Consider the following 15422-nt stretch of genomic DNA (forward strand, 5'->3'; position numbering starts at 1 on the left):
TAGTTAATGCTTTAAATTTTTAGTCCATTTAATATTCATACACTTTTATGAAAATTCATGAGTTATAAATGTTTTTTTTGCAAACTAATAGGGGATATACCCTCGAGACCCACCCTAGTCTTTTTGTAGTTGGTCATCTGTTTACTTCTAGAAATTTTTATTTATTTATCTATTTTTGTCTCTTCTACTCTCTTTCAATCTGGCCACCATCACAATTGCTTGGTGTGTTCACCTAAATTTGAGAAGCCTTTCAACCTTCCATAAGGTGCTTCACCTATACCTTCATAGCTATTTCTCACACCTGCTCGATAGGCATACCGTCGCTAGGACGACAATACATGGCATAGTGGAAATCAACAACTCTTTTCGCTTTTCACACACTACTGATTCTATCCAGCGTTTATCCATTGCACTCTTGAGGTAATAATAGTTGTAATGCATTGTTTGGATGCATTGTTTGCAACTCCGGCGATACAATGTTGCAATACAATCATTGGTGAGTTTTTTTTTACCCCAATCGCTTCTCCTAAGAGCATCATTTGGATCCCAGAAGTATACTTGCATCTTGGTTTATGTTCTAAAGACACCTTCGGCTTACGAAAGGTGCTGTCATGGTCAGTCGTCTCCACTTGAAAAATGGGTGCTTTCAGTTGCACTATCCTTCCAGCGTTTAGAGCACCACTGTGCTGGATAATGTGCTAATATGAAATATCATGCCCAACCCATTTATTTTACCCTTTTCTATAAAGTATGTATGCGATATGTGGATAAGCAACATGGTCACCATTGTGATGATCTTGGGTTGTGGTTCCTCATTGGTTGAGGTCTGACACTGCTCCTCATCTAGTCATTCCACATCCTTGCCATGCCATCTTCTTACATCATTTTTTTGCTCTCTTATTTCCTTGGCATTGCATTAAGCCCTCATCTCTAACATTTCCTTCCACTGAAGGCTATATTTGTAGGTTAAGATTTATTTAAAAATAGGGTTGTACATTTTTACTTTAATCAGTATCAAATAATCTGAGCCGTTATTTTAAAATAGAGTTGTACTTTTGTAATTTACTCTGTATCAAATAATCAGAGCTGTGATGATATGGTCGCACTGGATCCAATCACGGAGATATCTCTATTTTTTCATTGACTAACATGTAATTTATATGCTCTATAAGCGAATGTCATGGATTTGTATCACACTTAAGTATTAAAAATACAAATAATCAGAGCTGTGATGATATGGTCGCACTGGATCCAATCACGGAGATATCTCTATTTTTTCATTGACTAACATGTAATTTGTATGCTCTATAAGCGAATGTCATGGATTTGTATCACACTTAAGTATTAAAATAATTAACACATGCTGGTTTTTTAAAAGAAACGTTGGATGTTGATTTTCTAATAACTTAATAGACACACAAATCTGTGTAACAACATCCATCACTTTATTTCCATCCCTTCCTTTTTGTGTAAACATTCGATGACTCTATTTGATTGGATGAACTGAAAAGAATAAACATATCATGGAGGTGGATATATCGCGATGGTGCATATCAGATGGTCATATCAAATTGTGTGTGGACATGTGTTACTATGGGATAGTGTGCTTGGCAAGCAATGGAGTACATGTGCTTGCTAAATTAGTTCTTTATTACATATGGTAATATATGGATAGCATGCAACGGTCGTTCGCTACAATCCGTATTGAAATCAACTTTAGCTTTCTTTTTTTTTTAAATTCCGAGTTTAGATATATTTAGTACTCATATTTGATATAGATTGTTTGGATTAATTTAGACCATTAGATCTTCATAAAATCCAACGGTGCAAATCTTTCTCTTTTTTCGATTAACGTGAGAATTTCTAGACTCTCTCGACGAACGCGGTGATTTCTTTTAACACTATTGTATTAAGATAATAGATGAATACTACTAAAAGACATATAAACATATCTGAATAAATATTGATGAACTCCTACGCACTCACAATGCCGACATACCACAATTCAACGAATTCAACATATATTTTGCCATCCTCTGTTTTCATCACCTCGGTCGGTTCATGTTCTTATGCCCCTTCATCTCTTGCAGCTTTTCACCTTCAACGCCGATCCTAATGGCGAGCAAGTGTGTATCCAAACCAAATGGAAGCTTATATTTCTCACGGTGTAGCACCACCCAGTATCCTTCTTTCCCGTCGGATCTAACATTGTCGGGGTAACCGGGCAAGTCAGCAAACGGCTCGGACCTATTGGCCTTGGGACTGTACTTCATGATGCGTCACGTCGAGTCTCCAGTGGTGGTAACCATCTCATGCTGCGAGCCGTGTATATATCGTGCTGCTGTCTGCAAAGTAGACATCGCCGGTTACCTAGTCGATGTCCACGGCCGTTCGTGAAGCGCAGCGGCGCACCACTAGCCTACATGGCCATCGCCTCCCCGCCGTTGGAGCCAACGCGCATCAGGCCCATGTACGCGTCGGTGATGTAGAGGTCGTCAAAGTTAACATGAAACCTCGGGCGGCCCAGCAGCCGGCCGCACGAGCTCTGTGTAGCGACCGACGGGAGGTCGGAGAATGCGTCGCAACCGTTCTTGGCGTAGCTCGGACTGTACGCGAAGGTCGTCCACCCGGCACCCTCGCCGCAGGACGCGGCCGTCCGAGATGCTGACGTAGGGCCCGCCACCGCGCGCGTCCAAGGCGACGCTCTCGGGCCCGACCAGCACGTCGGGCAGCTCCAGGGTCCAGGCGCTGGGTCTCTCTGGCGTCGATGGCGGCCGCGGCGGCCAAGGGCAGGAGGAGCAGCAGGATGGCGAGAAGGACCGCGAGCAGAGGGAGCCTCGACGTGGTCCGCTTCATGGCTGCTGCTGCTCGGCCACGGTGAGTGGCACGAGGTGGTTCTCTGTTGCTATTGTAGTATTGTAGTATTGTTGGCTGGTCGCTGTCACGCTCCGAGTCCGAGTTGGGGAGCTGGAGCCGTGCGTCCCAAACGGAACGGGACGAGGGCGAGCACCGCGCGGGACCGGCGCCGCGGGTGGTTGGCGTGCCGAAACGGACGAGACCCCGCCCCCCAGGCCCCAGTGCAGGCCAGCGATCAGCCAGAGAGCCCCGCACGGCTCTCCCGCCGCTCCTTTCGGCTTTCCGTTCCGCTGCTAGGCTGCTAGCGACACGAGCCCGCGGGGCCTTCTACCGTGCCCACAGCCACAACAGCGGCACGAGCACGAGACCCGCCGCCGTCCGAAAGCGATCGACGGGCTCATCAGTTCAGGTTCCGTTGCAAAGCAAGCAACCGCGACGCCTTTTCAGTTCGGCCCCGGAGCCTGGAGCGGAGCTGCGCGCCGGCGCCGCTAATCTGCGCGACTGGAGCGGCACGGCACCCACCGCGCGTGGCTTGTGGGGCTGAGCTGAGCGGAGCCGCTGAGGCGTACACTTGTGGCGCGAGCAGGCATGGCGGCGGCGCTGGCGCGGCGGGTCGCGGCGGCGGCGGCGGCCGTGGCGCGGGGGCGCGGGATGTGCTCGGCGGCGGGGCAAGCCGCCGCGGCGCTGTCCTCCGAGGAGCTCATGCGGATGGAGCGGGACTGCAGCGCCCACAAGTATGTCCTGGCCGTCCGATCCTGCCCCCTTTCCAAGCCGATCGATCTTCCTGGTTGCGTGCCCGCCGCGTGCTTGTCGAAATGCCTCCGCGCCTCCGCCTCGCGCCTGGCGCGATCGTGCCTCGGAATCGAATCGCAGGCGTAGCGGCGTAGCGCCATGGATTCCAGCGCCCACCCGCCTTGAGTTCCATGACCCCCCCCCCCCTTTCTGCTCGTCACGGCTCCTTGATTTTCGTACGGCTCCGTGTCTCCTGGAATTGAGCTTGGAGAAATGGTTTCCGACAGAACTTCTGCAAGTGTTCGATTGAACTCATCAGGGACACACTAGCCTGTTGTCTCTTAGGACACGTGACACCTCTTTCCGATATGGCTCTTTTTTCCCTCAAGTAGCATAATCTTTTTGGTTTCTCTTCATACATGCAAGGGAGTGATTGTGGTGGTGGTGCAGTTCGATCTGAGTGTGCACACTTGTTTGTGCATATTATTAGTGGGAACTTTATTATGATGCTCTAAACTTCGAAATGCTGCATAAAAAAAATGATTTCGTCAATGCTGTTACTTATTCTGCTCTTAACATTTCATTGCTTGCAGCTACCATCCGATCCCCATGGTATTCTCCAAAGGAGAAGGTTCACACATAGTGGACCCTGAAGGCAACAAATACATTGATTTTCTCTCTGCTTATTCTGCAGTCAATCAGGTAGGGACGTAGGGTTCTTTCCTGGGAACTACTGTTTCTTTAAGTTCATTAATGTAGATACAGTAAATCAGCAATCCACAATCATGTGGCTGGGAACTATTTGTTATCTAAACAGATGGGAAGTTAGAGAATTTAAGTTGCTATACTATGTTGCTTGACAGACTTGTTTTATGTTCCTTGCAGGGTCATTGCCATCCAAAAGTCCTGAGAGCTTTAATAGAACAGGCAGAAAGGCTTACACTCAGTTCTAGAGCTTTCTACAATGATAAATTCCCAATCTTTGCGGAATTTCTGACAAGCATGTTTGGATATGACATGATGTTACCGATGAATACTGGAGCTGAAGGAGTTGAAACTGCTATCAAGTTGGCTAGGAAATGGGGTTATGAGAAGAAAAAGATACCAAAGAATGAGGTATGACTTCACAAAGCTACGGTGCTAAGTTCGGTCCTGTGACTACAAAGCTGTAGTGTCAAGTTTTGAGTAGGGTATTACTAGATGAGGGTGAGGCTGCATCCATCGTTGCTTAAAATATCTTGTTCCTGAATAGCTTGTTAACTTACTAGGTGGGATCCCCAAGTAAGACACAATAGTTTCAGTTGTTCCTTGCTTTATTACAATTATGTATCTATTTATTTTCCTCTGTATCATCATACTTGTACATCATGAGATTGTAATTAATCTCATATCATTATATCAAAAAATTTAAATAAGTTTGCCGGACCTTGGTAAATCATAAATTTCCGGAAATCTTGAGAAGTAAGGCATCATTCATTTGCCAAAATGTTCGCTATTTTGCAGGCTTTGCTTGTCTCTTGCTGTGGGTGTTTCCATGGTCGAACTCTTGGTGTCATTTCCATGAGCTGTGACAATGATGCAACTCGTGGTTTTGGTCCTTTGGTTCCTGGCCATCTTAAAGTTGATTTTGGAGATATTGATGGGTTAAAAAAAGTTTTTGAAGGTACTTTATCAATTTAAACGTGGTAAACAAAATTTTATTTTAATTTATGTTTTTTTATATGTTCACAACTCCTATTTGTTTCAGAGCATGGAGATCGGATTTGTGGTTTTTTGTTCGAACCTATCCAAGGTGAAGCCGGGGTATGTGCTTATCATGCTATATCTGATTTAGTGACGCTGACTGTTGTGGTAGATATTTCATATACAGTGAGAAACTAAACGCTTCCTAGCAATCATTGCACCGTAGTTCTATGTTATATATACACTTACAGCTATAGGTAACCAAGGAATTAGCAGATAATTCATTACCTCAGATATTTCCTGTCCAGTCGGATACCATTGCTTTGCATTAACCGTTACACAGAGTGAGAAACAAATTGCTTGTCGGCATCCCTGTGACCCTATTTGGTAAATCTGTATTACATATCCACATAATCCTATGTGACTAAAGAATTAGCAGAAGATTAGCTCAGGTAGTTCCTGTACACTGAGAAAGTAAGTGCTTCCAGTAACCATTACATGGCAACTGGTATTAGATTTTCACCTACATTTATACGCAATCAAGGAATGCATAGAATGTTCCTTATCCCCTTGTGGTAATTTTTTCCCCAGCTATGTGAAAGAGAATGCCCAACATTTTGCACACAGAGGCATGAGCACATTATCGACCTTTGAGTTTTAACACCATTGAGTTTTAACTCTCAATATCCTTTTCTTTTTAACTCTCAAGATAGGTAGTGTCAAACACATCAATGATAATTGATGGGTCGATGTCTTTTAACAATAAACTCATGCAGTTTTCTCAACATTTCTACTGATTTCCCCCCATATCATTTAGGTTAATGTATTTTCTTTTAACTAACTATTGTTTTCTTGTTCTTGTTTGGATGAGTTCATCTCTCTGCTATCTATAGTGGTAAAGTGAATAGGGTCCAATCTGATTTACAAATATTTTGTTTTAATTTGATTTTATGGTACTTGGTCTTGGTTTCGTTTCTATTATTTATCATGAATGGTTAATATTTAAGTTCTTAGTTTCACAATTTTAATTTGATCTTCATGCTATTAGGTAGTAATCCCACCAGATGGCTATCTGAAAGGTGTCAGAGATTTGTGTTCTAAGCACAACATTTTGATGATTGCTGATGAGATCCAAACAGGCATAGCTAGAACAGGCAAAATGCTGGCATGTGATTGGGAAGACATACGACCTGACATGGTGGTAAGCTTCTTTTCTGCTACTCTCGTTTATTAACTGTACTCATTACTTAAGTATCTACTCGTGACTTTCCCATTTCCTTCACAATATGTGATTACACTTATGATTTTCAATTAATTGTCTCTTCTTTACTAGATTCTAGGCAAAGCACTTGGTGCTGGAGTTGTCCCAGTCAGTGCAGTTCTTGCAGACAAGGGCGTCATGCTCTGTATCAAACCAGGGGAACATGGAAGGTGTGCCCAAATCTCAATAAAAAAAAAATCTGGCAAAGTAGTTTAGTTCAATGTATGGATTTCAAACTTATGTTTGCTTTAATTGGAATATCTGGTTCTATTTTCAGTTCAAAGATAATCTGTGTTACTCCAATTTTGCATTTGTACTGCTCCTGAATGTGTTATATTTGACCACTTACAGTACATTTGGTGGTAATCCGTTGGCTAGTGCTGTGGCAGTTGCATCACTGAAAGTGGTGAGAGACGAAGGTCTTGTTGAAAGGTACATTCCCGGCTTAAAAGAAATTTTATTATTTTGTCAGATGATCTTCTACTTCAATATCCTGTTGGTGATATTTTCTTTTGAACTTGTTGCTGAATTGCAGGGCTGCAAAGTTAGGACAAGAGTTCAGGGACCAGCTACAGAAGATCCAGCGGAAATTCCCTCAAATCATAAGAGAAGTGCGCGGAAGGGGTTTGCTGAATGCAGTGGACTTAAACAATGATGCGCTGTCTCCTGCTTCTGCATATGACATTTGCATCAAGTTGAAGGAGAGAGGCATTCTAGCAAAACCCACACATGACACCATAATTCGATTAGCCCCTCCCCTTTCAATCAGGTATACCCTTCACCAACGTACCGTCATACCTTGCTCCTCAATTTGTTCATATGTTTTCATGTGCAACTAGTACGATCATATGTCCTGTAAATGTAAACTGATTGCAAGCTGATATCGAAATGGTACGGTTTTCAGTCATGAGGAGCTTGCAGAAGCATCAAAGGCGCTCAGTGATGTGCTGGAGATTGACTTGCCACAGATGCAGAAGCAGATCAAGAAGCCAGAATCAGAGGCAGAGAAGCCAGTCTGTGACAGATGCGGCAGGGACTTGTACGGATGAGCGATTTCCAGCGATGCCTCGGAGCATAGATAGCTGCATTTTCACAACAGATTCTCAATAATCTCAGACACCGTAGTATTAGCATCGCGTTGCATGTATATTCTGGGAATATTGTTGCTTGTGCTGTTACCGTGATTAATGGCAAATAAATGGGGGTAGCATTCACCTGCACTGTGAATGTACCATGAAGTCATGCGATTTTCTTTCTTCTTTCTATGTGTTTGTTGGTGATATCGATCTATTAACCACCCTCCTTTTTTGGCTACTATTTTTAAAGAAGCTGGAAATTCCAATAGAAAAAAAAAGAAACAGATTCTTCATATACTGGTAGTTGGTTAGAAAAGGAGCAATCTTAGCTATAGGTAATCTGTTGGCTAATGGTGCTGATGAAGTGATGAGCTATATTTCACTGCATAAACAAAAACAAAAGTAATTCAGGCTCACGTGGTTAAAAGACACTTGATGATATGATTTCAAATGCATGCCTTTGACCACTAATTTTTATTTAAAATGTATTTTACAGCCCAATAAAATTTAAGGGATTATTGAAGTACATTTCAAGAGAAACCGACGTACTCCGTCCATATAGGTAATAGATGACGTTTAGGACAGCGACACGGTCTTCAAAGCATAACTTTAACCGTTTATTTTTATAAAAAATATTTGTTGAAAAGTGATATATGTATAACTTTATGAAAGTGTTTCTTAAGACAAATCTATTTATATAATTTTCGCTTTTTCAAATTCAATAACTTAAAAGTTAATCATGATTTATATTCCCAATGTTTGACTCAAATCTTGTTCAAAACGTCATCTAAATCCTATATAAAGGGAGTATATGATTGCAATCTGTCAAAGTTACTTGAGTCAAAGTTTTTTTAAAGCTCGACGATTTTCATCCAAAATATCAATTATGTTTGACTAAGGCCAGTCTTAGTGGAAGTTTCATAGACACAGTTACCTAGACAGGGAATTAGGTAACTGTGCCAAATGAGTTTTATTGTGATGAAACTCTCTTCCCATCTTATGAAACTCTAGCCTTCTCTCTCCTTGCTATGTCAGCAAAAGTGATGGTATTTAATGTCATGAAACTCCCATTGAGACTGGCCTAAAAAAAGTGCATCTAGATCGAATGGTCCATTTGCCATTACAATTTACAACTCTTAAAAGTTAAAATAAACACTTTGATTGCTTCCCATGCTTTCTGAAAAAAAAAACTCCCATGCAAAGGGGCCCACTTCATTTCCAGGTGTCATTTCCTCAGCTTTGGCCAGGTCAACCAGACTCCCTACTTTCAGGCACAACCTTCAGAAAATCAGCACATTTATAGAACTGCTTATCTTTGCTGTTTCATCCTTATCGTATCCACGTCAAGCTTAGCCTTTGACATAAACAAGCGAACACCGCCAGCTTATCATCGTTTCATCATCACCGCCATTCCCGCAAGAATCATTTGTTTCGAAGCTCGGCGGATCGTGCATGGATCTCGCTGACGATGAGGCGGCCTCGCCGCCGCCGCGCGCCGCCATCCGGTCCCGGCCGTCGAGTTGGAGCAGCAGCGGGAGCAGCGGCGGCGTCGAGTACACGAGCCTCCGGGACGTGCTCGCCGAGGCCGGGCCCGGGAGCGGCGGCGGCAGCTTCGGCGACGCCGGCGCGCCGGCGATCGACTTCGACGCGTCCAACATCAACATCCGCAACCAGCTGCTGAAGCACGCCGCGTCGGCGTACCTCCAGTCGGCGATCGTCGTCCCGCAGCGGGACCCGGGGTGCCTCAGCAGGCTGTGGAGGAGGATGCTCCACCGCCGGCGGTGCCGCATCCTGCTGCGGCCGTGGCCGGGGTGCTGCGGCGCCGGGGACCCGCCGTGCCTCTGCGACGCGTACGTGGCGGGCTCGGCGCGCCGGCTCGTCGCCTTCCTGTCCGGCTGCGTCGCTCGCATGTGGACGTAGCAACGCGCGTCATCACCGGCTCGCGATTGATTGGACCGGGCGTGAGGTGCGTGCTGGATTTGTACCTGAAGGATACGATTGCATCGATGGATGGATTGATAAGACGATCTTGAGGAGGTGATGCCATTACGTGTATGTGTTCATCATCTCGATGATAGATTGGGCTGCAATCTGTTCTTGATCAGTGATGAGGACTGATGATTAGCATCGTCGGGGGGAATTATATGAATCGATTGAAAGTTTTTTTTTAATTTTTTCTTTTCTCTGTGTTCTTGCTCAAGCTTTCATACAGGCACTTCTCTCCCTACTCGCAGCCTTCAATAGTTCAATTCATATCTGGCAATTTGGAAAATGATGTTGCAACATGCAACCACACACAGATTTATATTTCTGCATCTAGTGAGGAGGATGCCAAGCCCCTTTGTCTATTGGAATATGCAAAGCAACACTGTCAACAAGCACATCAGCTTATCAATGGAGATTATCGCCTGATTCAGACAGATATTCAGTTGCTAGGCCAGGTGGCCACCACACCGGCTTTCAGTCCACGATCAATCCTTCAATTCTCAGTTGCAGACTTACATCAAGAGATGAGAGACGAAGCTGGCGTAGATCTAGCTAGGAGCTGTGAGATAACAACCTGGTGGCCCGAGGCTCCGTTCCTCTTGACGAATGCGACGACGAAGTCGCCACTTGCCCAGCGATCTCCACCGGCGGGCGGCGGGGCTCCGGTCGGCCTGGCAGTCGCGATCCTCCGCCGGCCGCGGGCCGCGGGCCGCGTCACGCTTTGCTCTCGCGGCGTCGCGCCGTCCACCCTGCCTGGGGCCTGGGCCATCCGCTAGAGCGCGGCCGCCCAGCTGCTGCCGTGCCTGCCAGAAATCCTCGGCCGATCCCGCCCGCACATCACCCATCGGATGGTCGAAAGGGACCGAGGGTGGACGTTGTTTCAAATACCGTCCACCCGGACGGTATTTCAACCACCGTCCACCCCTGGCCGTGGTCGTTGCGCAGCGCCGCCTGCGCGGCTCCCTGCGGCTTGCCCGCGTGGCCTAGGTTTCTCCCTATATCTCCCTCCTCCCGAGTCTCGAGGACTTAGATTCCCTGCCCGCTTTAGCCGGTCATGACCGGCGACCGCTCCCTCGCTCCTGTCCGCGTGCGCCGCGCCGCGCCCTGCCTGCCTGCGCCATGCTCTCCGTGACCACTGCGCGCCCACCGAGGCTACATCCCCAGCAGGCGCCGTCGAGGTCTCCTGCCATCCACCCCTGGCCGTTGCGTGAAGGCCTCCTGCTGCACGCCGCGGCTCGCCGGAGCGCCGCGGCTCGCAGCGCGCCTGCGGCCTGGAAGCAGCCACGGCGACGGTCATGGGAGTATGCGCGCCGCCTCGGCGCACGCAGGCAGATCAGCTCATCAATGGAGCTTCTCGCCTGATTCAGACAGATATCCTCAGTTCCTATGCCAGGTGACCACCAATCGGCTTTCAGTCCAAGTATATCCTTCAATCCTTAGGTGCAGGCCTGCATCACGATAAGAGCGGCGCGCCGGCGCCGGCGGCGACGAAGCGGGCGTAGGACTAGGAGCTCTGTGATGACTGATGACCCGTTCAACTCTGAAGCAGAACCGGTGGCCTGAGGCTCAGTTCTTCTCGACGAATGCGACGACGAGGCCGCCACTTGCCCGGCGAGCTCCACCGGCGGGGCAGTCGGGCTCCGCCGGCGGCCGCGTGACGCTCTAGTCTCCGTGGTCCACCCGGCCTAGGCTCTTCGCCATGGCTGATGGCTCCGTCCACCCCTGTCGCGCCTGCCTGGCGAGGATGCCAGGCGCTGGTACTGAAATCCGCGGCTGATCCCGTCCGGACATCTCCCATCCGACGGTCGATAGGGGTCAGGGGGCGGACGGTATTCGAAATACCGTCCACCTGGACTGTATTTGAACCACCGTCCGCGCCGTGGTCGCTGCGGGGCGCCGCCGCCGCGGCTCGCCGCAGCTCGTCGGAGCACCATAGCGGCGCGTGCCGTAGATTTCTCCTTGCATCTCCCTCCTCCCGATGTCTCAGGTTCTCGACTCCACCCTCTTTAGCCGGCGATGACCGGCCACCGCTCCCCCCGCTCCTGCCCGCGCGCGCCCTGCCTGCCGCCGCCATGCTCTCGCCTCCAGACCCCTGCGCGGCTGCGGGCCCACCGAGGCTACGGCGATGGTCATGCGAGTATGCGCGCCGCCTCGGCGCACGCAGGCAGGGCTACTGCGAAGGTCACCACGGCGTGCCCAGCCCCATGATCACGAGTTCACGACGACGGCAACGACGGCGAAGTGGCCACTCGCGAACACCGTCCCAACGCACACAGGCGACACGCGCGGTTTTTGAGTCTCTTGGTGCCCTGCTGCACGAAGGTGATCTGCGCCTTCGAATTGGCGACGAAGGTGATCGATCGAACTGCTCCGCGGTCAAACGTTAGGCATATGTTCCTGCACTGTATTTTTTTGCGAATCCTGTTACTGCACATTGACTGTAAGAAGAACAGCACGCTTTGCAGCACAAGTCCAAGCTCTGCATCTCATCTGTGCGTTAACAATGAGCTAAACCTTGTTGTAGAATTCATTTTTCCAGACCACTGGCCTACAGCCAAAGTGAAGACGTCGTCACACCGTATTTTACATTTCCAAGCTCTGCATCATTTACTTTAATAATTTTGCAAAAGGATGAAGATACTTTGCTCTAGAATATTTACCCATATTCAAAATAATATTCAAAATTTCCTCTAGATTGGTTAAGTTGCAGCCTTGATTCAATTTCACAAAAGAACTCTGATCAAGCTGGTATTTCATTCCGAGATCAATGTTAATGAAGGACCAAAAACTAGCTTCGTGGACAGGTGATGAAGAAATAAAGGCAGGTTTCTTCCTCTGAACAGAAAGGGCATTGCCCCGACGGACTCATGTTATTACAGTGATGAAGAGCAAAGAGTTCGTACTTACTCCTGAGTCCAGTGGTGGAGCCAGTTAATGAGCCAAAGATTGATGACAACGATGATCTACTGAAACCGTGTAATTTTGGTGCACGGTTGCTCTCCCGCCTTGTCAGTCGTCCTACCCGGCTAGTCCTAGTAGTAGTAGTACAGATGGTGCAACTTCTGAATTGTGTTTTCCTTTGTAATGAATGGTCGAGCTACAGACTATGAAGTTGTTTTTGAATGCTAGTTCTTGGTGATCACCGGTCCCGTTTGGCCCATGTGCCACGTCCAAAGTACATAGGCAAAAGCACTGCGGCGACTAATCGGAATCACCAGCAGTAATCGGCTAATCCTAGTCGGAACACCTGGGAACACCAAGTCCGAGTGGTCCCACGGCAGATCCCTCTACCACCGACTCGGAAACACGTCTAGTTGCCACGCCGCCATAAAAGGCAGGGACACCCCGCGCTTCCCTCCATCGAAGGCAAATCCAAGCCAGAGCCAGCGTTGCCTTTGCCAAACGTTCAGCAACCAAACCCAACGTCCTAGTCCGCGAACCCGGTCTGCACCGTGAGGCAGCGCTCACGCAAGCGAAGCAATCATGGGGAACGTCGCGGGGAAGAAGATTCTGACGGTGGCGATCTCGTTGCTCGCCGTCCTGGCGCTGCTTCTCCAGCTGTGCGCCGCCGCACGCCCCATCCCAGGAACAGCCTCCGTTATCGACGGCAGTCGGAGCCTGCACCTGCCGCTCCGCGGGTCGCTGCTGCGCGGCCCGGAGAGCGTCGCATTCGACGGCGACGGCGTGGGCCCCTACAGCGGCGTCTCCGACGGCCGCGTCTTGAAGTGGAACGGGCTGGCGCGCCGCTTGTCCACCTACGCGTATAGCCCAGGCTACAGCGCCAAGGCCTGCACCGCGTCCAGGACTCGGCCGGCCGAAGTCACGGAGGGCACGTGCGGCCGCCCGTTGGGCCTGCGCTTCCATTACAAGTCCGGGAACCTCTACATCGCCGACGCGTACAAGGGGCTGATGCGTGTCGGGCCGGCCGGCGGCAAGGCGACGGTGCTGGACAACGAGGTTGATGGCGTGCCGCTCCGCTTCACCAATGGTGTCGACGTCGACCAGGTCACCGGAGAGGTGTTCTTTACGGACAGTAGCATGAACTACCAGCGGTCGCAGCACGAGAGGGTCACGGCCACCGGAGATTCAACGGGCCGCCTCATGAAGTACGACCCGAAGACGAAGAGTGTCACGGTGCTGCAATCCGGTATCACGTATCCTAATGGTCTCGCTATCAGTGCCGATCGGACACAGCTTGTCGTAGCACTCACCGGACCATGCAAGTTGATGAGGTATTGGATCAAGGGTCCCAAGGCGGGCACGTCGGAACCGCTTGCCGATCTACCGGGCTATCCTGACAACGTGAGGGCTGATCTCAAAGGTGGATTTTGGTGTTGGGGATTGTACCTTCGGGTCAAGCCCTTACCCTCGGAAATGCTCCCTAACCTGTTCGCAGGGCCACAATGAAATGGAGACAAGCGTGCCCGAAGGTATCGGATGAACACTAAGAAGCGCAAGCTCAAAGACCATGACCTTCGGGCCGAAGGATATCACCTTCTGAAGGCCGAAGGTGACGGAAGGCTGCCAGAAGCGCGAGCGCAAACACCAAGGCCTTCGGTCCGAAGGGCGCCACCTCCATCGCGCCGAAGGTGATGAACGGCCACCCGGAAGCATAAACTCGAAGATCAAGACCTTCGTTGATGGAACCTTCATGGCCCAAACTCCCGGAGGTACCCCGAAGGTTATTGCAACCTTCATCGACTGAAGACATGTGAGTAAAACGTGAATATGAAAGAAGGTCGGAGTTGTATACCTTCCGAATACGTGAGAAGGTCGGATTTGTAAACCTCTCACCTTGTAATTTTACCCCGAAACCGGCTGAGAGTGAGCTGTAAATGAGTTGGGAGGGGGCAATATAGGTAATCCTAACCGAGGGCTAGGGGTATAAATAGCCCCCTCCCTCCACATTGTAAAGGGTTGAATTTTATAATCATTATTGGAGAGTTCGACACTTACTTACATTGCCACATTTCCTACTGTTCATGCTCCCTGTCTGGGCATCTACTAAGCAAAGATCCCAACAGCGGCGCCCACCGTTCCAGCACATAAAACAACCCTCGATGGCCCCAGCGAAGAAGAAAGCCACCGCCGGCACCACAAGCACCTCCACTGAGCCTGGCCGCAGCCTCGACGGCCCCCAACCGCAGCACGAAGGAGTCAACCCACAAATAGAAGACATCAACAACGAAACTGCCCCTCATGGAGACCTGCTTGACAACACTGAAAACACCGAAGCTCATCAACTCACAGAAACTGCACTCAAGCTCAAAGCCCTAGAAATGAAGAAAAAGAACATCGAAGCCCAGCTTGCAACCAAAAAGAGAGCAATGGACCAAGCCAACAAGTTAGCCGAGGCCAGGCGCAGGCTAGCAGAGATGGAGGTAGAAGTTGAGAGCTTACAGAGGGCATACCAAGAAATGCCCGAAGGTTCCTCCCAGGAAGAAAACCGCGTCATCCTACAGACAGCCTTCGCTCATAATGAGAACCAAAGGCCACCGCCGGTCAACCTCCCATTTGACCCGACCTCGCCACTCTCAGTCGCTCTACAGCGAACTTCATGGCCGCTCGGCTACAAGCCAACTCAACTCCCGAAGTACAACGCCACAACAGATCCAACTCAGTTCCTCATGGCCTACGAAGCAACCATTGCTTCGGCCGGAGGTGACGACTCAACCATGGCCAAGTCCTTTGTCATGCTTGCGAAGGTTCTGTGGCTAACTGGTATTCGTACCTGCCTCCGCAATCAATCAACAACTGGTATCAGCTGAAAGGAAGGCTCCTCCAGGACTTCCAGGGCTTCAGAAAGGCTCACTACCAACACTGTCAAA

At 49.1% G+C, this 15422-nt stretch overlaps 3 protein-coding genes and 1 pseudogene across 4 annotated transcripts; 3 read left to right on the forward strand and 1 right to left on the reverse strand.

Moving 5' to 3' along the window:
- Positions 1 to 1974: 1974 nt before the first annotated feature.
- Positions 1975 to 2856, reverse strand: LOC120647737 (annotated as a pseudogene).
- A 408-nt stretch (positions 2857 to 3264) lies between these two features.
- LOC120650257 (ornithine aminotransferase, mitochondrial-like) lies at positions 3265 to 7790 on the forward strand. 2 transcript variants are annotated; one of them, XM_039927294.1, is made up of 11 exons: positions 3445 to 3590; positions 4182 to 4290; positions 4474 to 4704; positions 5092 to 5251; positions 5336 to 5391; positions 6320 to 6472; positions 6605 to 6702; positions 6884 to 6964; positions 7068 to 7301; positions 7437 to 7611; positions 7655 to 7790. In XM_039927294.1, exons 1-10 carry the CDS (start codon positions 3445 to 3447, stop codon positions 7579 to 7581), a joined length of 1413 nt encoding a protein of 470 aa, XP_039783228.1. In that variant the 3' UTR covers positions 7582 to 7611; positions 7655 to 7790. The 2 variants fall into 2 exon arrangements, with proteins under 2 accessions (XP_039783227.1, XP_039783228.1); XM_039927293.1 differs by having other exon boundaries at positions 3265 to 3590; positions 7437 to 7774.
- Positions 7791 to 8911: 1121 nt separating this feature from the next.
- Positions 8912 to 9786, forward strand: LOC120648534. Its single transcript, XM_039925287.1, has one exon. It carries the CDS (start codon positions 9061 to 9063, stop codon positions 9526 to 9528), a length of 468 nt encoding a protein of 155 aa, XP_039781221.1. The 5' UTR covers positions 8912 to 9060; the 3' UTR covers positions 9529 to 9786.
- Positions 9787 to 13077: 3291 nt separating this feature from the next.
- Positions 13078 to 14001, forward strand: LOC120647738 (protein STRICTOSIDINE SYNTHASE-LIKE 10-like). Its single transcript, XM_039924593.1, has one exon. It carries the CDS (start codon positions 13078 to 13080, stop codon positions 13999 to 14001), a length of 924 nt encoding a protein of 307 aa, XP_039780527.1.
- The last annotated feature ends 1421 nt before the right edge of the window (positions 14002 to 15422 follow it).

This window comes from Panicum virgatum, chromosome 9K (genome assembly GCF_016808335.1).
Source record: "Panicum virgatum strain AP13 chromosome 9K, P.virgatum_v5, whole genome shotgun sequence".
In the NCBI taxonomy this organism is placed as follows: Eukaryota; Viridiplantae; Streptophyta; class Magnoliopsida; order Poales; family Poaceae; genus Panicum; species Panicum virgatum.